The sequence below is a fragment of the Lagopus muta genome, chromosome 7 (assembly GCF_023343835.1).
Source record: "Lagopus muta isolate bLagMut1 chromosome 7, bLagMut1 primary, whole genome shotgun sequence".
NCBI classification, from domain to species: domain Eukaryota; kingdom Metazoa; phylum Chordata; class Aves; order Galliformes; family Phasianidae; genus Lagopus; species Lagopus muta.
The window spans coordinates 36,505,467-36,530,888 of NC_064439.1; the positions used below are offsets into that span (position 1 = coordinate 36,505,467).

The 25,422-nt window shown below is 45.2% G+C and overlaps 1 protein-coding gene and 1 long non-coding RNA gene across 4 annotated transcripts in view; both read left to right on the forward strand.

The window, feature by feature from the left end:
- The first annotated feature begins 695 nt into the window (after positions 1–695).
- On the forward strand, positions 696–17,737 carry LOC125696502 (uncharacterized). Its single transcript, XR_007378363.1, has 4 exons — positions 696–743; positions 5,844–5,982; positions 16,579–16,795; positions 16,904–17,737. It is a non-coding gene; the product is annotated as an uncharacterized LOC125696502 (long non-coding RNA).
- Positions 17,738–20,975: 3,238 nt separating this feature from the next.
- The window catches only part of UBE2E1 (ubiquitin conjugating enzyme E2 E1), a 44,499-nt gene continuing 40,052 nt past the window's right edge, over positions 20,976–25,422 (forward strand). Inside the window, exons 1-3 of one of the 3 annotated variants that reach the window (XM_048952270.1) lie at positions 20,976–20,994; positions 22,993–23,081; positions 25,250–25,300. In XM_048952270.1, the coding sequence (XP_048808227.1) occupies positions 23,041–23,081; positions 25,250–25,300 (92 nt within the window). In that variant the 5' untranslated portion in view covers positions 20,976–20,994; positions 22,993–23,040. Of the gene's footprint in view, positions 20,995–21,523; positions 21,684–22,903; positions 23,082–25,249; positions 25,301–25,422 lie in introns of those variants that run through there. The other 2 variants (XM_048952268.1, XM_048952269.1) reach the window with 2 other exon arrangements.

Genomic DNA, 25,422 nt, shown 5'->3' on the forward strand with positions numbered 1-25,422 from the left:
TAGGTGAGTGCTAATATTACAATTATCATCCCTGTTTGTCAAATCAGAGCAGTGAGGCTAAGAGATAAGCTCAAGGGCATGTGGCAGGCAGGTGATACAGGGTGGAATTGATCTCACGGTTTCTGTGCAATGTGTTGGCTATTACATGATGAGCCTTTTAATCCAAATAGCCAGGTGGAAAGACATCTCTTGTTCCTAATCACAGATACTGTGATCACCAAAAGGCATCCTTTTGACTAGCAGTGCTCTCTAGGAGCTGCAGGTCTCCCTTTGTCAGTGGACAAACCAGTGCAGTGTAATAACATCCCTCCAGCAATAGAGTTACTTTTGTATCAGGACTCTTCAGAGCTCCTTCCCATCCACTGCTTCCCACAAAGATTTCTGGACTGGCTAGGTAAGTGGGCTGCAAAAAAAAAGTGTTCTGGAATCAGGAAATAGATGTGTGCATTGGGAAGTTTAGAGAAGGTGACAAAACCTCTGGTTCTTAGCAAATTCCATTAAACACCTCTGCCTCCCTGTATGGGAACTATCGAATCACAGCCTGATCCTCTGATTGATCACCTGAGGCAAGCACTGAGTCAGCCATGGGAGCACAGGTGAAGCAATTCAGCTGTGCTACTGGAACAGGTGGAGCCTGGCTGCATCTCTCCTAGACCCCATTTAAGGGCTGACTGTCACTGGGGAAGGATCTTTCTCTGGGGATTGCTCCTCTTGGAGTCTTTTTCTGTGAGCCCAGGACACAGGTAAGTTTTTTTTCCCATTCATTTCTAATTATTCCTTTCCACTGTAATAATTTTTCCAGCTATATGCTCTCTAAAGACCAGTCAAACTTCTCTGCATACTTGTCAATTATACATCTGTATACTCATTGATTGTACACTCCTAGATCTGGGTTTGACCCCATCCCCCAGGCAGTCAGAGCTTTCCATGATTGCACAGACACAGCAGTGAATTTTTTATTTCCCTGAAAGTACCGGTGTCTGCAGAACATCACACTGTTGATTTTTATATCTCAATTTTAGCTTTGTTTATCTTCTGAGAACAGTTATAAAAATAAAATCCAATATTTTTTTTTTTTCAAGTGCTGATGAGGATGGGAGTCTGGATGTCTCAGGGATTAGGTAATGGGAGAGAGAGAGAGAGAGTCTTTGGCTTTAAGTCATCCATTCAATTGCAGCTAGGTCAGACGTGTGTTAGCATTTATACTGTCCGCTATTCTATGCACTAAGAAGTTGGTGGTCTTATTCTGGTGCCTAGCTTGAAAGGAACGTATTGCTTATAATGTGAAGAGGATTTATTAGCAACAAGGCTGAGTATGTGAGCATGGAAAACTATGCGGGCCTGAAACTTTTGGGCTCTGCCAGGATTTCAGATCACTGGGAGATGCTGTGGATAATGCTGACCATGACACATAACTCTTACAGGTAATGGACCTAAGAAAAATGTCTTCTCAAAGGCAGCCATCATCACTTTTAAAGAGGATGAACATTAGTATTGTTTTCCTTTGATAATTGGAAGTTTGAGTAGATTCAAGATCTAACCTACTCCTCTATGGCTTATACCAGTGTGTGAACTCCATGTCATTTTATGTATTATTATCTCCACTGAAGATATTCTGTGGTTTCTTTCTTCCTTTCTGATGTCAGTACAAAATCTATAGTGCAGTATGTGCAGCCACTGTGAGGGCCTCGGACAGCTGTGTGGGGGGAAATGTGAATTGAGAGTAGTATGGGGAAAAAAAAACCCTTACCTTAATGGTACCTTTGTAACTGATTAGATTTAGTAATGGACTTGCAAATGAAGTTTAAACATTAATCTAAGAGCTCAATTAGGTAAGGTATTATGGTGCAGCAGAGATTTCTTCCATTCCCCAAGCAAGTAAAAAAAAAAAAAAAAAACCCTTAAAAATGAAGACAAAATCAGCTTCTCTTCTTTCTTGTCTTTTGAGAGGTTTAGCAGAGGTTGTTACTGAATTAATGAAATACTATTGATTCATATATCCGTTCCAATAAGTGAAATGGAAAAGGATATCACTTCTGCTTCCTGCAGCAGTTTCGTATTGCAACTGGCGATAGTATTGAACCTCTACAGGCCTTAACATCTCCAAGAAAAGCAGGTTACATGCTCAGCAGAGAGATACTAGCAAGCCAACTGACTTTTTAGTCTAAACTCATAAGGTTTCACTTTGCCCTAAGAGTCATAAAGCATGCTTTCCGTTATGATCTAGTTCCTGCACCCCATAGTGTCTGCTCCCAAACATTCAAATTTAAAGTCACATTGAACTGCAGTGTTTATAAGGGAATTAAGCACATTATTTAAAGTTAAGTGTGTGCTTTAATATAGCTCTAAATAGAAATGCTTTCCCAAATCCAGAATAGCAGCAAAGACTAATTCCTTCCACTTCCACTAGCCTTGGTTGGCAGTATGGTGGGTTGGATGCCATAGTGTGTGCTGTGCAGCAGGTCGGACAGGATGGCTGGCTGCAGTCCTCCTTCATGGACCTCCAACCTATGAATTGGACACATCGTCGATCAAACACTGACTTTCCAGATGGACTGTGTCCAGCGCAAGCGAACTGTGTTTAGAATAATGAGGGAAATAAAGACAGGCTGGGGTAATTAAACACAGGGGAGATCTTTTTCCATTCAGAGCCCCAGCCATCAATGTTTTGGATAACTTGTTCTATTAAAAAGCTATCTTGCTGCAGTGTATTTGAACAGCCCTTTATTCTGCACATTCTATTAAGGTTGCTCTAAAATTATTCCACTGAGTATTGCCAGCAGCTCTGAGACCTTTAGCATACAGCATTAAGTAGAAATGAATAAAGACTTGGCTAAAATAACACATGGTGACTCGCTTAAAAGGCGCTGTCAAGACATTTTATACACCTTTCCTTTCACTCTGCTTTGTTTATAATATTCCTCTGAAAAGCCTGGAAATGGCTGATTCCTCCCAGTGGCATTTGGGCGCTTACACTGTGCAAACAGTCTGTCTTCAGTGGTGGTGTGCACATGCCTGGCTTCTGCCTGCTTGTGGCCTGGTGTGTGTGGCTGCTGTGCACCAGCAGCAGGGCTGTCTTGCTGAGCACTCCTCACAATCATGGGATGGAGGCAGCACCTCGAGTGTGGGATTTGTAGACCCTAGAGGAAGACAGCAGTGAGACTTTAATGTCATTTCTTGGCTGGTAGTCTGTAGCATTGGTGTTCAGGTACTTGAATGCCCTCATGCTGCACAAACACAGGAAGTGTTGAAGAGTGCAGCTGCCCACTGCAGTTCCCCACAACAAAGCTATGCTCAGAGAGAGATGCTTGCCCTAGATGCACTTAGTGAGGCCTCGCAGCCTTCAGCTCCTGTGGGGAAGACAACCTGATGACACCCCTTGTCAGCACGGTGACAACATTGCTGCTGCCTCAGTTTTCACACCCCACGGCTTCAGCTGGGATCCAGTCATGGGGTGAGTGCAAAGCAGCTCGGTGTCTAAGCTGCCTCCTTCAGTTGTGGGCTGACAGCCTCCACTGCATCACTCTGTGCAAGCTAGAAATTTTCCCTGGGTAGTGCTTTGAAGCAGGAAATTGTTTGCCTTGGGCCCCCCCATCCTCTTGCATTTGGCTGCTTTTGCAGCACATCCATCGCAGCTCCTCCTGCCCCTCCGTTGTTTGGCTGCCTTAGGAGAAGCAGGAATATGGAGCCAAATGACTGCATTAATGATTCAGTTCTCTCTGAGGTAGCACCAGCGCTATGACAGCTCTAATTATGGGAAAAAATGTGTTTAGAAATGTGGGGGCTTTTTATAAGACCCAAGGTCAGATTCTCTCCTGATCTATGCTGGTGTCAATCAAGAAGGATCTCAATGAGCCAGTGAGATCTGGTATAAAATACAGCCTTAGTACTTTCCAGGTACCTCAACCAAGTGTAGATACCAGTACAGAACAGTTGCTTGTCAGCAGCAGAACCAAAACCATGCTGAAAATAGCTGCTCAGCTTTTAGAGATCTGTCCCCATTAGTGTAGGGGTTCCTCTTCTTCCACCTTCTCCTTACCCAGACCTGGAGCCACCTGCAGTGACAGTGGCAGCACCCATTGTTGTGAGCAAGATATTAAAATCCAGATGAGGGAACAAAACTGGAGTTTCCCAAAATCAAAAAGAAAAAGTACCAGAGCATCCAAGATTTTCTAGATATGGGGCAGGGAGCAATTCCTTAACCCTTCACACATTACTGAGAGCAATGCTATCTACCAGCACTACTTCATCTGCCTTTAAGAAGAAAGGCAACAGCTGTTTAATAGCACTATTTAACACTTCCTCACAGTTTATGACAAAATGGAAAGTGGAAATTGAACTTTTTTCAAAGATCATTGCCACTGCTTTACCCACTTTTTCTAATTAATTGTCTGGTACAGTCTCAAGAGACCTTGAAGAACAGCTCTTCCCAAGTATGTTTGTGTGAAAGCCCTTTTTGACAGCTTTTTTTTTTTTTTCCAGATTTGACAAGTTCCCATTTGTGAGACTCTTTCTTTCTCTTTTCACAAGCCTACGCGTGAGTACTGCTTATCTTTTACTTTCCTTTCACCTGCCTTCCGTGAAGGAAGTCCTCCATGCAAAGTTCTCTAGAAGCTGTCTACCTCAAACACAATTCTACAAAGATGAGTTTTTAGGGGAAGCCTTGGCATGAATTACTTTTGTAGTTTTTGTCCATCAGTTACATTTTGACACATCATTCAATCTGACCTGCAATAAGAGATTGTTTAAAGAGAAAGCACCTTCTGTTTCCCTAAGGTTCTGGGTTCTCTATATACACCTCAGTATAGATACTTATGCAAATCAATGTACTTTGATATATTCCTGCCTGGATGAATCCTACCAGGCATCCTGCCTGGATGCCTACCTGTGCGACCTGCTGTAGGGAACCTGCTTTGGCAGGGGGGTTGGACTCGATGATCTCTGGAGGTCCCTTCCAACCCCTACAATTCTGTGATTCTGTGATATACTTAAAGTGATTCAGCCCCAGCAGCGTCTTATCCTTTAAATTCTCTTTGAATTACCCTTATGTCACATATTTCCATCAGGAACAGAACTCAGGCTGCTGCTTGCATTATGAGGCATAACAAATAGCCACCCATAAGATGGGAGATTTTACCCCTCCCTTGGTCCATTGCAAAAGGAAGGCAACATAACTGTAGAATCAGGTACATCAAGTCAAGTATTGGAGGCAGCTGGTGGATGATAGGTTGTTAGTGGGAGCAAACTTGTCTGAGAACTTCTCTATTTATGGGTCACCTTTGAGACATCACTGAAGTTTGAGTGTATTTCATTCAAGACAGATTTATGGAGTTGAATTTGGTCTTCATACCTGTACATATATACACACACACATACACGATGTGAGACTATATATATATTCTATACTATATATATATAGTAAGCACACACTGCTTTGGTTGGCTGCTCTTCAGATTCAGGACACAAAAGTCAATGGTTTCATAATTCACCAACATTCCAGCCTTTCCAGCCTCTCAAACTATAATTGCTCTCTGTATTTTGTAAGAGCAGACTACAAGACCCACTGCCGCTTAACGGTGCCTCATAACAGTGAGTACTGAAGTTGTACATTGCATTAAACTGCAAAATTGCAGCCAATAATGACGGCTGAAAGCCTATCTCTGACAAAAGCATAAATATTGCTCATTAAACATTATGGGAGAGGACTATAAAAATCTTGCCTGGTCTCTCATTTAAGCAGTAAACAGCACAGCCAAAGCACCTGCTCCAAACAGCTCTGTAAATCTCTCTGTAAGGTATGGCATCCAGCACTGAACAATTAATTTGTCATCATGTTTATCTAGATTTTGAGGAAGGAAAGAGGCTCCTGGTAAACCAGCCTAAATGTTTCTGGTGGTGCTCAGCCACCAACACCCTGTCAGAGACCTCAACAATTCTGCACCCGACTGGGAATCGCAGCTGCTTCCAGCAGTCAGCACTCTGGTAGGTAACATGATTCCCCCATCCTTTCCAAGGTAGATCACTTGCTAAAGTCGAGGAGAATTTGGCATCTGTACTGGCAGCCAGTTTGGCCCTTCAATATAAAGTATCAGTATGCAACTTTTGTGCCACTTGCCAACAAGGATTTGCTTTCATGGGAGGTATCCCTGCACAAAAAAATCACTAAATCACGTTAACAGTTTTGTTGGTTATGTCGGTGAGAAATCTGTGTATAGACCATGCCAGAAGTTTAGAATTTTAAATACTCCTATTAGATGTTGTTAGTTGGCTAGGAATAAGTTACTATATTCAAAAGTCCCCCCACAAGATAAACCATTCTTCAGCAGTTGCTAAGCCAGTGAAATTGAAGACAGCCAGCCTCCAGTTCAGCATGCACCTTCACAAGAGAGAGCAGATCTCCTATGCTGCTCAGCCTGCACTCCCCCCAACCAGATGTGAGGCTTTTCAGGATGAGCATGAGATGCATGCATTCCTGATCAATCTTCCATTTGCAGACTTGTAAAAAGCCTTTAGCCATACATGGATTAATTATGCATCACACACTGCTTTTGCAATCAAGAAGTAATATCACAGTTTTCCTGCAGAAACAACTTCATTTTGATGCAGCCTTGTAGGTCAGCATCTTTTCCTATAGCTGAGTTGGTAATCTTGAGGGAAGAGAGTGAAGAAATAAACTTACTAGAAATGTTTCATAGATTTCATTTTCTTGCTACAATCTTATGTTTAAAATAATTAGGCTAAAAATATTGCTTAGGCACCTCACACAGGGCAACTAAATCTCTCATAAAAACATAAAAATGACCAAGTAGTAAGATGTACCGAGCTTCTCATATAGCTTCAATACTTTTGAAAATCAGGCCATTTAGGTAGCAAACAGGCACATTTGGAATGGTTTGCCTTAATTAGGTCCCCGACGTTACACAGATTATTAGAAAAATAACTAAAGAAGCATTTTCATTCAGCAGGCAAAACATAATGCAGTGTTAAACTATTAAGCATAATTTGCATGAGACGTGGTATGCACACACAACTGCCTCTGTTTGAACTTTACAGTCTTTCTGTATAATATACTAGCAATAATTTCCCCCTTGTAATACTCAGTAGGCTTCTATTGCTTTGAGGGATATTAGGTACCTCTTTTGTAGGTAAAATGACAACTGCAAATGAATGGTAAGATTGTGTAGCTGAGCGGATAAAATACTTTAAATCATGGCACTATGATAAAGACACCACTACAAAGGTTGCAAATCATTTTTCACTTTAAGGTCAGAGTCTATGATTCCACTAACATTTTTAGATAATTTAAGTGAGTTCATTCTGTTTTAAATGTATCACAGATCTATATCCGTGTAAAGCTTTCTGTGCATGCAGAGACCATGCTCCTATTCCTTAGTAAGGGAAGATGCAACACTCTGGGATTGCAACTCAGGAAATTCTTTAATTTGGCTCTGTCTTGAATCCATCCTGGATTCTTTCTCTTCCAGCTCAAGTGGTGCGCTCTCTTTTTTTTTTTTTTTTTCTTTTGTTGTTGTTGTTTTTTTTAATCATAGGGCCATCTTGCAGTAATAATGATCCTCATGACCTTAAGTATAAGGAGGAGGATACCATACCTTACCTTAGATACCTATCTCATACAAGACTAGTGGATTGCAAATTTGGAAATTTTCATGGAATTTATATGGGAGAATTATGCAGGGACTTAAGGGATTGTAAAAGAAATATTTCTCAAAGGTATTGCTGTGCTATTAGGAGATTAGTCTTCTACAAGGCTATCTGTCTGCACAGGAAAAATAAAGTCCATGTTAAAGACTACCTGAGCCATGCCAGTGGGCTGCATGCAGGAGCAGGCAGGGCTTGGTTTCTGTCATGGAAACCTGTTCTCACTGCTGCTGTGAAAGCAATATGAGTTTTTGCAGTGTCTTAGCTCCGTAAAACCTGATGTTAGTTTTGTCTTGACAAATGCAACCTGAATGCTGTGATTTCCTCTGCATCATTAGGGAGGGATGACTTCAGGAAGGTGCTTTGACACGCTGGGAATTTTTCCAAGTCAACTTCTCACAGAAAAGAGTGAAAACAGCTAAAGCATTTCTCTTAGTGATGCCCTTGAGTCAAAGAGGAAGTTTTTCAGGGAAGTGCCCTGACTTCAGGAATTTCAGCATTACCTTCAGCTAAATCTAAAGGTTTGTGGCAGGAGCTCTATTCAGGTGGCTAAATTCTACTCCATACATGTATTTCTGCGAAGACTTGCGTATCTTTCTCTTGAATTTAGAACTGTAGAATCATAGAACAATCTAGGAAGGGACATCAAAAGATTATTGGAAGAGTTGGTAGAGGAAGGTTGGAAGAGACCACCAAGACCATCTAGTCCAACTGTCAGCCCATCCCATACTTACTAAGCCATGCCCCTAAGTGCCACACCTACACGTTTCTAGAACACCCCTGGGAATGGTGATTCCACCACCTCTCTGGGCAGCCTGTTTCAGCTCCTCACAGCTCTTTCTGAGAAGAAATTTTTCCAAACACCCATCCCGAACCTTCCCTGGAGCAACTTGAGGCCATTCTCTCTCATCCTATCACCAGTTATACGGGAGAGGAGGCCAACCCCCACCTTGCCACAAACTCCTTTCAGGCAGTTTGTGGAGAGTGATGAGGTTTCCCCTGAGCCTCCTGCAGACAAAGCAATCCCAGCTCCCTCATAAGCACTTCCCCATAAGCCTTAAGTCCATAAGTGTTCCAGTCCTCTCACAGCTTTGTTGTCCATCTCTCGACACACTCCAGGGTCTCAATGTCTTTCTTGTAATAAGGGGCCCAAAACTGACCACTGCATTCAAGATGGGAGGAAAAAAAAAAAAAAAAAAAAAACACAGTCCCCTGCTGCCACAAGTCATGGCATTGAGTTACCTGCATCTGGAAAAATCACAGGACTCAACACACCCAAAATGCAAGTAATGAGTCTCACTCTGCCTAATCATGGTGTGTCTACTGCCACGTAAAATCACTAGGTCCAACCTTCGGTGAGAAAGGGAACTTAAATGACTCTGCACCTGGCACGATACATCTTGGGGGAAAGAAAATAAGAAATGTATTATGGCAAAGCGGAAGCTCTCCCGGAGCAACATGCAGCCAGTGCCCCTTGTTTTCGCCATGAGGCTTCTTGCAAAGAGGCTGGAAGAGCTGCGGGGCTGAATTAACCCTCGGATTAACGCCGGCGCGCTTCGAGCTCCCCCTCCTGTCGCCGAGTCGGTGCCGAGCCGAGCCCGACTCCGTTCAGCTGGGCTTGGCACTAGCTAGGCACAGGAGCTTTCCAGAGTTTGGGAGAAGATAGGGGTGTTGAGAACCAAGGAAGGAGGCTGGGGAGGGAAGCACGCTCTTGGAGCTGAAGTCATTCGTTAAAGGTGAGCACAGGGTAAAATGAGTCAAGCTGCTCATTGCAGACTGAAGGTGGGAGGGAAGAATTTAATACACTGCTTGTGGGCATTCACCGAAGCCTGAGCACAAGTCTGAGAGAGAACAACGTGTGTTTGTGCTGCCTGCAGCCCAGCCAGGGAATTCCATCACAGCACGGGTACAGCAGGTGGGAGTTTCCCCCCAAAAAATCCCACCTCAGTCCCCATCTCTAAAATCCAACAAGGACATCCAGGGCCACGAAGAATGTGGAGCAGCCAGAGCATAGTACAAAACCCACTTGTCCCTTCCCAGATCAGGACACCCTGGGACAGGTTAGAAGTACCATCGAGGAGCACTCACCACGGAGCAGCCCCTTCCTCTGAGTCAGAACTTTGAGCCTGTTGGTTTCCGTCAGATGCTTGTGTTACTGTTACGGTATCTAAAAACAAAGCGGAGTTTTAATCTTAGAAACAAGAGATGGGGAAGCCTTCCAGCTGTGAAAGCTTTGACTCAAAAGGCAAAAAAAGCACCCGGTTGTTCCCAGGCAGCCTCAGAAACCAGAGAAAGCAGAATCCCCACTTCCCAGGCACCTCCTTCGCCTTGGCATCAGGCTCCTCTCCCGAAATGCGAGTGGGTGGAGGTGTACTCACAGGCTGCAGGGAGTTCCTGAGCCGGCAGGCTGCCAGCTTCGGGTTTTCTTAACTGTTGCTTCCACTGTCAGCCGCCGAGATTGTAACAGTGGCATTTTTAATAAGGTGAGGGCAAAAATTAAAAAGAGGCCATCAGATCAGGCAGCAGCCCTGGGACAATTTGTAAGTTGTGGTTAAGAGAGAGAGATACAGGAGATTTGCCGAGTTCAAAGGTCTTCATTATTAACGTTCCAGTAGCTGACTTGATAGATGGTCTCTAGCCTGTGTCCTCTTATCCCTTCCACTTTCCTTCCTAAAGACAAATGCTTAAGACAAATCCCTAGATGGAGGGATAGGATCTGTAATAGATTATTTCTTATTACATAGAAATTGGTTAATAATTTACTAATCCAATTTCAGTGTTTCGCCCCCCACTTCAATTAATCTTTAGAATATAAAATAAATGCTGTTCTTCGTTCTTCCAATGCTAATGAAGAAAAGAACTAATGAGGAGACCTGACCTTGGTACCTTTTGAAAGATGATGTAGCTGCATAGGAGTTAATTTTCTTTTTTTCTCTCCTTTTATTTACTTGTTCTCCTTGAATGCAAAATCCACCCATAAAACAGCAAGCTGTACAAGATGGTTATGAGCCTGATTTCAAGCATGTCACACAAGTCTTGCTTTAGCAAAATTCCATCTCCTGCAGAGTGTTACAAAATCATGCATATCTACACCCTTCCATTCTGGAGATAAATATTTTATACAGACACTTTATACAAAGTCAAAGTCAAATAAAACAAGATATGAGAACTTTTACACAGTGTCTCAAACTGCTGTCCACCACTCTGGAACGGCGCTTTAAGATTTGGCAGATGTAGAGAGTGATTTATTTCTAACAAATTCGATCTTTGGCTCTGTGGCCATAATGCATTTCAAAGAGATTTTTTTAATTGTATCTGTCAGGAATTACATAGGTATAGTCAATCCAGCCTCCTGACAATCCTTCCAGTTCTGTTTCCTGTAATTCTATTACCTTTTTTTTCTTAATCTTCTCTTTTTCTACCCTATCCCTCCCATCAGCACTTTGAGAAATGCTTTCAGCCCTGGCAGTGCCACTGTACCCAGGAAGCACAGCAGTCAGCAACTGATGGATGCTTGTCTGCCAGCACACAGGTGCAAATTAGGAAACCAGTTCAGCTCCCAGCCAACAGACTTCTGTTCCTGCAGCATGTTGTGTCATCAGTGGCACAGGCTTGGAGGTAAACACTCAGGGCACTAAATGACACATTTGAGCGTTCAGATGCTTTTTGCCAAGTGTGATTTCACACCTTGGGGAACACAAACAAAAAACAAAAAAAAAACCAACCTGTCAACAGAGCTCCAAACAGCAACATTTCCATATTTTTACTTAACCACAGAATCCCTTTCCTCAAAAGAAAAATGGTAGTGGTGTGTGGTCAAAGTCAATAAGCATACTTCTTGTAATCCCCTCTGATACATGGAGAAAGCAGCCTTCCTTCCTTACTTGTAGGCTTGCTTAAGCCTGTCTCATTACAGAATCAGGGTAGGACATTAAGCCATTTAAGAGGGGCCAGGATGCTGTCCCTGCAATGAAAGGGAGCAAAGGTTCCACTCAGAATGGGCTCTGCAAAGAGAAATCCTAACCGGCAGGATAGGACTCCTTGCAGCAGGCTGCTGGCATCCTGTGCCCAGGAAGGAAAGTGCTCAGAGCTGTGTCTAGCTGGAGTTTGCTCCTGAGGGCTGTGTAAATGATCACAGTCTGGGAGGCTGTATCCAGCTTTGCTAGAGGCTAACACTCATGAGATTTTCTCTTTGCACAGGGGCAGGAAATTCTCCATGCATCTTATTTTCTGCTTTGCCTTCAAACACAAGAGAAGGCAGGGCTTGGTGTATAAAGTTTACTTTACAGATTTCTAATTCTATAAGCAAACACATCTATACACTGCAGAGCAGACCCCCTAATACATTAGAATTGAGAATCATCCCAGATCTTCAGCAGTATGGAAGTAAGATTTTCCAAATGACTGAGTAAATTGGTGTCTCCAAAAGCGCTGTAAACAGATCCATTGGGCTTGACTCTGAACTCCCTTTGTTCCAGCAAAAATCTGAAGTAAACCTGCTGAAGTCAACAGAATTATCCCAGTGCAAAAACAGAATCTCTCTTTGCTTTTTTTTTTTTTTTTTTTCCTTTTTTTTTCTCTTTTACTGTGCAAGCTGATCCCATAGCTGCAAAGAAACCGAAAAATCCATACGTACAAACTCTATTGGCCAGGCTATCTTATTGTGAAACCTACTATATATCCCAACCTTATAAAAAATCATTCAAGTGTGACGCTGTCCTCTCTCTTCCTTTTCTGATAAGTGGAGAGCAAAGGCTGCCAATAGCACATAAACTAGAAGACACAAAAATAATATTGCACAGCAGGAGAAAAAGCATAGCTGAAAGGAGATCAAGGAAGCTAAATTAAAGAAGATCGTAATATCTGAGTGACACAGCCACAACACAACACAAGGATGCAGCAGACATTATGGCAACTAAAGGATTCTTCCATTGGATACCTGGGAGTTGCAGAAAGCAGCAGCATTTCCATTAATGAGTTCCTTCCAGAAAATCTGCTACTACTCATTGACTTGGTTTGAAACAGATCAAGCTAATAGTAAGAAAGACCCTTATTGACTTCATCATCCAGCGTGTGAGGCCTGATGAATTTGAATACAAGGCAAACTAGCGAAATACTCTCATGAAGAATGAACCTGCACTTTCCCAGAGTGCAGACGATTGCATTGCATTGTTTGTCCTGTGTGACACTATATATTTGAAAGGGTGGTGTCATCTTTCTGTGACACCACCAAAAAATAAATGGGCATTTTTTTGAGGTTAGCCAATGTTTAAAATATAAACAGTGGCAGAATTTAGAAGCGCTATTGGAGAGGTGTTAGTCCTGTCTCTGCTATTTGTAAAATCTCCACTTTCCTTGACAACAAATTCCTAGGAAAAATGGCAATGTTCCATTTTCCATTTTGTTATTAGCCATTAAAAAGAAAAAAAAAATCCTATGAATAAGCCTCTCTTGTCAGCCTGTCCAATAAAGACCTCCTGTAGTTTGTAGTGTCAACACACAAATTCTGGAATTTGAAATGTACACCTCATTTCTGGGGGCACATCAATTTGTGTGCAAATTCTCAATGAATAAGTGAAAAGATTTCTCTCTCTCCTCCTGACTACAGCTGGTGGAGGAAGTGCTCTTAGCATCTGTTGTTCACTGTCCCTTTCATTATTATTATTTTTAACCTCGGTTTTCCAAAGAAACCCTTCCAAGGTGTGGTACAGTTGCCACCCAAAATGCCACTAAGCTGCACAGGTCTACAGATACTATATTCTGAGATAAGAGGCTTGTTCTTTGCATTTGCTTAAGTGACCACAGATGACTATTGGTAGATGTCTAGCTAAATCAAGTCCTATAAAAATATTTTGTGACTTGTGATATTGTCCGAGAAATAATTTAAACCTCTTGAAACAGGAATTAGGTTTCTGCAATTACGTTATTGTGACCTGTTCACAGGCCTTAAAGCCTGGCTATGTTTTAAGAAAAAATAGCTTCTCTCCAGAGAGCTGCTATTTTTCTCATGCTACCTGGTGCAATAAATAGCGGCTCTCAAAGAACAGGGTGGGACAGGGGAGGCTGTAGAGTATTTGCTGTATTACTGATCTCTTGAGAGAAAGCTGCTTCCATGGGCATTTGCAAGGCATTTCAAGAACAGCCTGTAAGTCAGAAAGAAGCAAGAAATAATTAGAAGGAACTAACATAGTGTTGTTTGCTAGAGAAGCAACCACCTGGAAAGAAGTGGGGAAGAGGAGTTAAGCATCCATTTTATACACTTAGAGAAAATGTGTTTAAAAAGAAGGACGACACTTGACACCCCAGACAGAATTCAGGGAGTCACTTGCAGGGAGTTATGAAAAGCCAGAAACAAGGAAGAGTGTGAAGAAGAAAAAGCAGAAGATGTAAAAGAGAAGCAGAGGACTGTGGCCAGAGAAATATGGAGAAAGAGCCTATGTAGGGCTCTGAGGAGAGAGAAATGAAAGGGTAAGTCAAAGAGAGAAAGAGAATGCAATGAATTATTTGAGAAAGGACTGCAAACACAGCATGAAAGCAAGAACCTGCTGCTTCAGATCTAACTCTGTAGTAACACTGAATTAAAAGATTTGAGAAGCAACTTCACTATACTGTGAATAAAGTTTCCCAAAGTACATCTGTACAATAGTAGAGTTTATTGTATTACGTAATGTTCTATAATTATACTGATATAGTCCTCATGTGAACACTACCAAAGTGAGACTTTTTTCAATTTTGGCTTATGTTACTCTGGAAAGGGTTCCAGTCGAACTGGAGAAAATATTTTTACATCGAGACAGCAGTTCATAGGCAGGATGATGCTTGTTTATCTATTCTTGTGTAGTTGTATTCAGGTGAAGTGTGAAATGTGCCTGTGTGGACAAAGCCTGAAATATCTAGCTGTCCTTCAGGCCACTGACGTGACATTCTTTAGCTTAGCAAGAAACCACATTTCAAAGCTGCCTTTTATAATTGTATAGGAAAAGAGCAGAACAATACAATGCTACCCAACAAAACAAAATGTCTATTAGTATTCAGAAGTGTTTAGGTTTCCTAAGCTTCTACTTCCTTGTAAGCAATTGCTGAAGATGCTGCACGGACTTTCTATGATCATGAATGTGAGAAGGGATAATGAGCAAACAGTGTGTGTGAAGTCTTGGTCCATGCTGTGAACACTTCCGTACCCTTTGGCACTTGAGAGTTACCATGGCCTAGATCAGGGGAAAAAAAAAAAGGGACAGTGGCTTTTAAGAAGTTTTGAAATGAAAGGCTCACAAACGCTGCAGTTTTTAATAGCATGTACCTTTTTGTTTTAACTATGGAAGTTATGTGGGAAATATGGAAGAAAAAAAAAAGATGTAAGTGTTAAATGTAAGTAATAGTTAAAAACCTGATGCGTGAGCTATCCTTTGTTTTCATGTGCTGGTCAGACCAAAAAAAAAAAAAAGAAGAAAAGAAGTGCCATATACTGGCTTCTCAAGAATGTAGCATCAGGGATCTGTACAAATCTGAGTGCTTCTATTGCTGCCTTTTGAAGGGCTCTGTAATAATAAGGAGGCCTAGGGAGAAAAATTGCAGTTGAAGACCATTGAAGTCTTGAACTGTAGTCAAACCACAGAGTGAAATTACTAAGCCCTGAACACCTCTCCTGATCCTTCTCTGTTGAGAAGAACCTTTGTTAGATGAGGAGGCAGAGGTTGAAAGAGTCAATTGAAATCCTCACTAAATACATTTTCTGAGAAGTTAGGACATGTGGATTTTTACCCTGCATGGATTTACAAATCCACAGAATTGGAGCAGACAGAGAATCACTCTTTTTTTTTTTTTTTTTAGTAGAAAGAATAAACTAGAATAAGATTATTACCAATTCAGTGTATAAGCAAGCAAAGCAGATTTTCTTGTGCTAACCCATCTGAGCAAGAGTGACACATACTGTGACAGAGAGAAATATTTGAAAGGGCAGAAATAAAGAACTGTAGGTATGAAGTATTACTTATACAATGAGAAACTCCTTTGTCTCGGATACTGGGAATGTTATTTTGTCCATTTATTGCTGAGTTCTTAAATAGCCCACTCAACACTATAGACCAACATTTTGTATGACTTACTGTGGATCTGCATCTCCACAATGAGCAAGAGAAATTCCAAGGTACATCTTCAGAGACTATGGTCAACCTGTAACATTCTGTCGACAGTATGAAAAATACTTTCCTTTTCATCTGGATTTCACAAAGCACTCAACAAAGGCAGAGGCATAAGCCATGAGCATACGCTATTAATGAGCCATTCCCAGCAGTTCTCTTCTCTGACTATTTTGTTACAAGACAGACACATTTCAAGGTTAAGTTTACACCAGAAAAAAAGCTCTGAGGATTGTTGTGCAGGCAGTTGTACGGACAAAACACAACATCAAGAGCTGCACTTCACGTTGGCAAAACTGTTCTAGACTGGCTTTTTCTCGTCTACATCTGGTATTACACCAGGAATGTCCCAGTCTATTTGTTACTGTAGTGGAAAGCATTGAGTACTGGTTTTGTCCAACAGTGGCCATTGCCACTGGCTATACAGTGGTGACAAATAAAAAGCAAACATGTTTAAACAGCAACTTGGAATTTTTTGTAAGTTTGCGAAAGTGGCAAAATATAGTGCATTTGCTGTTGTTCAGCCCACTGCCTCCAGAAGTCCTCTTGTCTGGGTCATGTTGGCCAACGCCTTCCACCTCTCCCAGGACTCTTGCCAATAGCAATGCCGTTGTCCTGGGAGCCTTCATAGTGCAGGACTGACTGATGACAATCCATCTACTTCTTAATCTACTACAATAATTTCACTTTCTTCAAGATCTGAGCACTGCTGCAAAAAAAATGTGGTATGTAGACATGGAAAGCTGATGACAAACCATAAAGCAGTACCTTCTGTAAACAGAAAAAGAAGCAGAAACAGGAAAAACATCTGAACTGAGGAAGCACACAGTGCCAGGAGGAAAAAGCTGAGGAGTATGGAATACTGCAATCCAGGGAGCCTATGCACTGCAGAAACAGAGAAAAAAAAAAGCCGAGACAGCTACCACAAAGCCCAAAGGAAGCAGAGACCACTGGGGAATCAGCTTTCTGCAGAAAAGCAGACCCATCAGACACAAAAAGTAAGTGACAGAGAAGTCTAATGAGTGACTATGAGTGAAGCTTGTACAAGCACCTCAATTTACATTTTCAGTTTAACTCTCAGTTAACATCATTCTCTTCTTTTATAGGAGGGAAAATGAGAATCAGCAGAGTGATTTCTAGAGACATCAACAGAAGAAGAGTCATATATCTCGCAGTGCACAGCACTGAGTACTAACTATGGATCTGGTAAACTGAGAAAGCAGTGAATCATTGTATCTTCAAGGTAAAGCAATTTTAAGGATTAATCCAAGGCAGTTTCTCATGAAACTTCTTATGATGTTGCAAAACTGAATTGATCTAGTCATCTTTAGCTTTTCAGTTACCAAAATGAACCACATCCCATTGCAGGAGAGGCATGAAAGAAAGCAGCATAGCAATAGCATAAAGAGATGGCTACACATAACTATACTTCCTCGTAAGCCTTTGGAATCGTTTTCCAGTCACTCTCCAGTCTGTGGGAGTTTGGCCAGGACTTTAATAAGGCCAAAATCTGTAATGGGACTTTCTGCTCACACAACAGTCTTTCACCAAGGCCTTCAGAGAGCTCCCAGTACTAGTCTCAAACAAAACAAAAAGCAAGCAGCAAATAGCAGTGGTCTGACAAGGAGACCAAAGTTTTTCCCTCCACAATAAAGTTCTCTCTGGCACTGGAATAAAAGCAAAGAAAACAAGTCTTTTTCTATCTGCGGACCCTTCTATAAAGAATCGAACTGAAGAAGATGTAGCTCTAAGGACTTAAAAGTCATACTGTTTGAGAAAATTACAGCAACGGAAGTTGGGCTGCATCACTAAGTTATGGCAAGAGAGTTGTGAGCAGGAAACTGTAGAGTAACCCTATAGATTCATTACCCTTTTGTCACTGTAATGAGCACTTGCATTTTCTGTTACCTTTTCTCTCATTTGAATGAAGTTCCTTCCTCTTTTGGCCCAATTCAGAGTTTCTGCCTAGCTTTATTCAAATAGTTTTGTCGTGAATCTTGAGCTCATCACGGATTTTCCTTGCCATCTGACCTTATGTCATAGAGTCACACAGAAAAGACAAAGTGTGTCATCACAGGACTGTGCGAGATAGCAACATGTTTCTGGCCTTTCCGCAGCCACTGACATGCAAGACATTAGTAGTGAGCTGACATCAGGAGAGCCAAACAGATGATCATTTTTTTCTACTCCCCACGAAGCCTGATGCAAAACTCACTGGAACTGCTGAAAATATGAAGGGCTTTGGCTTGGGCCCAAATAAACCAGCCAGGAATAATGCTGAAAAGATATCTGGATCTGAGATGGTACAAAGGAACAAATCCTAGTCACCTTCCCCTAGCATCAGGCTCAATTTGATTTGAATTGGCTAGATTCTGCTGTGAATTAAGCTCAAAGCCCCAAAGGCAACTCGACTCCAGTCATCTAGCCTTGCAGCCTCCTCCAAAGTCTCTCCAGAGGGAAAACTGACTAGTCTTATTCAGTTGCTGCTTAGAGCTAGCGCCATAGATTAAAAAAGCTTGGGGCACACAAAAAGTGAATAATCTGAATCAGTTTTTCTCTGCAAGTCCTTCGCACACCTTGGCCATAATAATAAGAGTATTAATAATTTTTAAAAGTTAGGAGACAGAAAGAGGAAGCACAAGTAAGAAGGAAATCTCACCTGATGAAGTGTATACACTTCACAGGAAAGAAATAGAAGCAGATCATGGGCTTTCTCAAAATTCTCAAGATGGGGAGACATTGGATTAGAGGAGCTAGTTCACCTATTTGCTAGAAAATACAAAAGGAACTTTTTCTAGACTCTTGCAGTGCTTCAGTGTCTGTGCAGGGCTGGTAGGATAATCATGGGTGAGAAAGCTGCAATAACATCTCAGGGCACAGAAGCTGGATCCTTGGGTCTAGCTGGATCCTTGGGTCTCTTTCTCTCTCTGGCGAGGGGTATGGTGTGACTAGCACAGGAGAGCAGCACATTGCCTGGTCCTGGCCATGAGCTAGAAGATGAGCCATAACATACAGTGGGAGCTGTCACTGAAACAGTTGAAGAGAAGACGTTAGTAAATACTTTCAGAGAGTGCCTTTTTGGGTAAGCTTCAAAGTAAGTAACAACTGGTGCTGGTTATCATAATACTTTGAACAGACTTACTAAAAATCATATGTTGTGGAAAAGGTCAGTCTGCAACAAACTTGATAGCATAAGAAAAGTATGTGTGTGCAAATTTGTAAAAATCTTTGTTTTCCCTGCACCCTGTTACAGAAATGAAGGGCTTTCATTATTAATATCAGTTGTCTTACTCGACTTTCAGGCAGGTTTCCTGTGATGACAGGAAAGGGCTAGAGGTTTGTTTTCAGTGAAAGTGAAGGTCTTCTGTTTTTAAAACTTGTTCTATAAGAAGTGGCATTTGTGAAGCCAAGTGATTTGTGTCCTCTCATCTCCCACGCCCATTGCTTGTATCACCAGTCTCATCCTCCAAAGTTCCATGCACGAGTTAGGAGGACAGTGACAGACTGCTAACTGCTGTGAAGCAGAGAGTTAAATTCGGTCCCCCTTTCATCAACAAGGGACACAGAGTGATACAGATCATCCAATTTTATTTAAATGCCAGTTTTCATGACGTATTATTTCACCACAGAATCATAGAATCATTTGAGTTGGAAGGGACCCTCAAAGGTCATCTAGTCCAACTGCTCTGCAATGAACAGGGATAAATACAGCTACATCAGGGTGCTCAGTGCCCCATCCAGCCTGACCATTTCCTGTGAGGCCTTTGTCAATCGTGAATGTATCAAAGCTCTACATTTTCTAAAGGACTTCACAAGTGCCATTCGAATAGGTGAAACTAGGTAGGCTGGCTCTGCTTGCCAGCTGTTTATGGAGGACAATTCACCATGTCCTAATACGCAATGCCAGAGATAGGAAAGACTGGTGGCTGGGAAACAAACAAAACCGCAAGTGTGAAATTGCAGTAGAATTCCTTCTTCTATTAGCATGACTCTTACAATGTCATTGGCGTGCCTATCTAATATCCTCCACTGTTCAACCACACGGGAGACCGGGCAGCAAGTTTGTTGGGGAGTCCGGGGATTAACCCAGGAGGTGAAACAAGGTTCACTTCGGGGTCCATCTGCCCCCTGTTCCATCTGCATGGGCTACGCCCGAGGGAGCAGTGCCCCGGCTCCTCCAGCCCACCATCACGCGTAGCCTCTGCGAGACAGCCAGGCAGAGGCCGGGCCGCACAGCAGGCAGCACGCAGGCCCCAGGCGGGCAGGCCGGAGGGAGCCTTGCTGGGCTCTCAGCCCGCCGCACCCCTCAGTGGCGAACCGCGCACCGCCCGCTGGGGCCATCTTGGCGTGCGGGGCCGGGCGCAGCGCTACCCCCCCGGCCCCGGGAGACCCGGCCGCCCCCCGCCTCACCCCGCACCTGGCAGCCGCGAAGCAGCGCTGCATGCCCCGAGCTGACCCGGGGCCGGGCGTCCTTTCGCCCCCCCGTTTTGTCGTGCAGCCCCCTCGCCCTGCCGAATCGCGGTGACCCCGCTCCGCGCCAGCAGACCGCCGGTCCTCCAGCAGGAGCAACGATGAAAATACAAAGTCCTATTAATTATGATGATGTACGGTGGCGACAGCCATTGTATTTTCGGCCGTCAAGTAATTCGAGACGGGATCCCTCGGTGCGCGGTGGAAAGTGGCGGCGCTGAGCCAAACTGACCCCGGGTGCAGCCCACGGGCGGCCGCTTGGCGTGGCTCCGGGCCGGCGTGGGCTGCTGGCTGGGGGTGCCGGCTGCCACAGCCACGGTGCTTCGCTTCCCAGGGCGGGCAGGGAGCGAGGGATCGGCCGCCAGTATTTCGGGGAGAAGAGTAAGGAGCCCGGAAAGCACAATGCAACAGCACCCCAGCCGGCTGACTGCTGCTCCCGCCGGGGACTCGGGGAAAAATAAATATCCCCGATAGTTTTACCTTTGGAAAATGGAAGGGGATTTTTCTCACTGAGGCTGCAAAGCCCCGAGCCCAGGATTTCGTTCCCTCTCCTAGCAAGCGCTGATGACATCACGAAGTGCCCCTTCTTTGTGTGTCAGTGATGTCACCGAGTGCAGCGTGGGGGACAATGGAATCCTGAACTCCGGGTGAAGGCGAGCGCTGCTGCGGGCTCGGGGCTGACCTGGGGGGCAGGGGACATCCAGCTGTTGCGGTGGGGCCGGAACAGGTGAGAGCTGACGGGGCTCCTTCGGGGCTCGATGTGTGGGGGTTTGGGCTGGGCTCTTTTTTTTTTTTTTTTTTTTTCTTATTGCATTCCAACTGAGACAGGTGAGAAGTTGCTGCTGGTGCTGGAGGGACAAAGCAGGTGAGAAGTGAGAATAGGGGGAAAGCAAAAAGCACCCCCCCTTCCCCCCCTCGGACCCAACAGCACCGGCTCAGCTCAGCCTTAAAGAAGCAGCTTGCCCCTCTCTCAGCCACCTGCTTCCACCTCGTCCCTTTGGGGCTTTGGCACTGAAGCGCAGACGGCAGCCGGGGTTACCCTCACAGCCGGCACCTCTGCAGCGCACTTTCCCGAGGATCCCCATTACGAACTCCCGTCCCCTCCGATCGCCCCTTTCTTCCTTCCCCAGCACCCGCCGAAGGGGAGGGGGGAGGCTGCGGCTGCCGGGATCCCCCCCAGCCCCGGAGCGGGGCTCCCCGAGCTCCCCCCGATCCCCGCTCGCCGTGAGGCCGCGCCGGGTGTCGCCCCGGCCCCGCCGCCCCCCAGCCCCGCTCGGCGGTGGGGGAGGCAGCTAGGGAAGCCATTGCCTGTTTAATAGTTGCTGTTGCAGCACTTCCGCTTCTCTCCCAGCGAGAGAGACACGAGTGGCCAGGCCCAGCCGCACCGAGGAGGAGCAGCCAGACACAAAGGGAGAGGTACGGGGACGGGGCAACCCTCGCCGTCCTCCCCGCCGCTCCCGGGGGCAGGGGCGAGGGGCAGGGCCGGCCGCGGCCCGGCGATGGGGCGGGAGGCGGCGGGGCAGGGGGATCGCGCCCGGGGCTGTCAGGTACCGCTGTCCCCCCTGCCCCTCGTTGCCCGGCCTGCGGGCCCTTCGCCGGGGGAGTGCGCCCGGCTCCCTCGGCCCCCGGCTCTCCCCGGGCAGCGGAGGGGGCGTCCGGCGGGGGGCTCCCCGGGGGCAGCGGCCTCGGGAGGAAGGCGGCCCGGTGCCGGCCCCCCCGGCACGCCGCCGCTCGCCCTGTGCCCGCCGCAGCCCCCCCCCCCCCCGCCTCCCCCCCCCCAGCGTCCGCCGGCTCTGCCGGGTGCCCCCTCTCTCCCGACGGCTCCCGGCTCCCTTCGGGGCCAGCCCTGCCCCGCGGCGCCCCCCCGCTCTGCCTCCTGCCCCGGGCTGCCCGCATGGAAGAGCTGACCCCCTTCCCCCCCCCCTGCTGCTCCCCGGGCCCTCACCCCGCTAGGCCTTGGCCCTGCTTTTCCTCTCCCCCTCCCCCCCACTCAGCACAGCCCCGCTTGCCGGTGTGCGTTGCAGTGCAGTGGGCCTCAGTGGGCCCCCCCATGTGCTCTTGTCCCCTAGCCCCCCTGTTTCTCTGGTCCCTTTATGCCCCACAGTGCTCCCAACACCCGATCCAGCAGGCGTGGGTTTTGATCCAGAGGGCACAGGTTTTGCTCAGGGATCCTCCGTTGGGATCTCACCCCGATGCCCCACTTCCATCCCAGTGCTGCCAGTAGTCACCCTCAGCCCATCCCTTCCCAATTCCCTCCCACCGCAGAGGCCCAAGCTGCTCCATGTTTGTCCCTTGCACCCTAGACTGGCTGTTGGTAGGTTCTGATGGCTTCTCTTGCATGGGAGATTAGAAGGAATTGCTGTGAGCTTCCCTGAGCCTTGTGGTTGTCCTTGTTCCAGTCCCTTCTTTCGCTGCTTCCTGAGAAGAAGCTTTGAAAGTCCCTTTCTCCTTCAGCGTTAATGGTGCAGGAGCAGCTGCTGCTCCTCCTGCCTGACTGTAGCGCCTGAGGAGGAGAGGGAGACACGAGGACCCTTTAAAGGGAGTATAGCCTAAACACAGAGTGAGATTATCAGCTGCCTTTCTCTGTGTGTGTATTCACCGTTTGTTCCCCACGCCCCGTGGTGTCTCCTCTCCAGGTTGGGGTTGTGGTGGGGGGGTCGCTATGTCGGATGACGATTCGAGGGCCAGCACCAGCTCCTCCTCATCTTCATCCTCCAACCAACAGACAGAGAAAGAGACAAGCACCCCTAAGAAGAAGGAAAGCAAAGTCAGCATGAGTAAAAACTCTAAGCTGCTGTCTACCAGTGCCAAGAGGTGAGGCTGCAGTCAGTTTTCTCACTGATTTGCTGCATCTTCTCTCCTTCCTCATTTGATTTTGCTGTTCCTCTGCTGATCTCTTGTTGCTCCCATTCCTCATCTCTATCACTTAGTCTTATATTAGTCTTTCCACACTGAGCTGCCATTGTCTCACTTTTTCAGCCTCACTGTGTAGTGAATGTGCCCAGATTTCCTGTGCTCTGGGCTCTTATCCTGCTTCTGCCTCAATTCCATCCCAAGTGTTTTCCCGTCTCTTCTTCCACCTGGCTGTCATGCTGCTCCCCAATTATCTCCAGTCTCTTTCCTTTTCCTTGTTTGTGTCAGCAGTAGGGACGTAGGATTGGTATGTAGGACCTTCATTCCTTCTCTGCTTCTGGCAGCTCTGTGGTCCTGGGTAAAGCATTTAATTTCAACATCAGTCTTCCTCTCTGTAGATTGGGATGAATATATAATGGATTTTTTTTTTTTTCTGCTCTGAGGATTAATTAATGCTTGTGAAGAATTTTGAGTTTGCTTGATGAAAGGGAGATTTGGGGCTTTATTAAACCACCTGCACTGGAAGGGTGCATATAATCAGTGGAAGTGGTGTAATGTAGCTCTAAATCTCCCCCCCTGAATGTATTGCTGCTTTTCTGACTGTTCATCGCTTATATTGAATTTTTGGTGTATGACTTGATGTGAAGTAAAATAAATAATCCACTTGCACATCCACTTGTGCACATTCTGCTCTAAAATAGGTTTTGCTTATGGCACATAGTGTTTTAGGGGCAGTTTTTGAGGATGAAATAGTTTTTGTTCCAAAGTAATGTCTGTATGTGAGAGAAATGCTATGACAGTCAGCTTTCTTCATCAGCACACACTCTTGGAGCCATTCAGGTTTTTTGTTGTTCTTTTTTTTTTTTTTTTTTTTTTTTTTAAAAAAGAAAAGAGCTGTTATTCTTTCTTATTTATTCTGTTTCACCCAAGTCCAGCATCATTCTGCTCCAGAGAGTTAAGCTGACAAATGGAAGTTTTCAAGCTAACTGAGAGTGCTCCAGTAAGAATAATAAACCATCTCAGTGCAGAGCTTTGCCAAGCAGCACAGAGAGGTTATGTCTTCAGGTGTGAAAAGTGGCTGGGGTTTTATGCAAATGTCCTGTCATCACAGCTAAGTTTGCTGTGGCTTTGTGGGGTTAAGGCAGTTTGGTTTTTCCAGATCTCCACTCAGCACGTTTCCATGGCAAGCTCGTAGATAGCAGTAAGTGGTGTTTACATGTCGTGCCCTAAACTATTTTAAAAAGAGGATAGTTTTACAAGCCTGCTGATTGTAAGTATGAAAAGGTTGTGGTTCTCATGCATGACAAGTGGAAGAGAGGCAGGAGACGCTGGCATAGTTTAAAGGAGGAGAGAGGGTGGGGAGATCCGGAGGGGAAGCTTGAGTGACAGTAATGGGACTCCAGGGAAGGGGATGATAGCTGGTTGGGTATTTTGTGGCAAAAGCAGTGTGGTGCTGAGCCCAGAATAGTCCGGGCAGGGAGCACTGGGTGTTGTCTGAGCGTGGTGAAGGGAGGGAGCGTCTGGCATTCTGGGGGGAGGGATGTGGGGATGTGGTATGGTTCTTAGGGGAGGGAAAAGCTGCAGGAGTGTGCTGGAGCCTCGGAAATAGATACTCCCTTTTCTTTAAGTGTCCTCAGGAATTTTGCAGTTGCTCACTCCCTTGGGACTGGTGTTTCTTTCTCAGGGTGATGATGAGCAGCAGAGTGGATCCAATTTGGTGATGACTGCTGCTTTCAGTCCAGCAAGACAAATTTTCTTTTTGACTGTGGTTTCCTCCTAGCCCTTGGTGCATCGCATTCGCAGAGGGATCCCCCTCACTTACAGACTGACTGGCAGAGTAAAGAGGACAATCTTTTCCACTGCCCTTGTGGTTGGAATTGTTGTGGGAGTGCAGAGTGATGCACCTCTCTGGGCTCAGTTTGCAGTGCCTGTCTGCTTTTCTGCCTCTGTAATAGGGTGTCTGTGCTGCTTAGTGTGCTCAGATGGGTGGGAGGCTATAACTGAATGTTCCTCTGCTTTACGTAGTGTTGCAAACTCGCGGTGACATTATATGTCTGTAAGGCGTAAGTGTTAACTGCTGTCCTACACAGTGACTTACCTTTGTTCCTTTTTTGCTTTTATTGCCACAGGATTCAGAAGGAATTGGCTGACATCACCTTAGATCCACCTCCCAACTGCAGGTTGGTGTTGATTTCTTCTCTGGGGAAGGCAGGGGAAGAAGAGGAGCTGAACCATGCTTGCGTTTCTTGTAGCTGTCCTCAGAGGTCCTGAGGAGGGCAGGGGAAGGGCTGCTCAGCTGAAT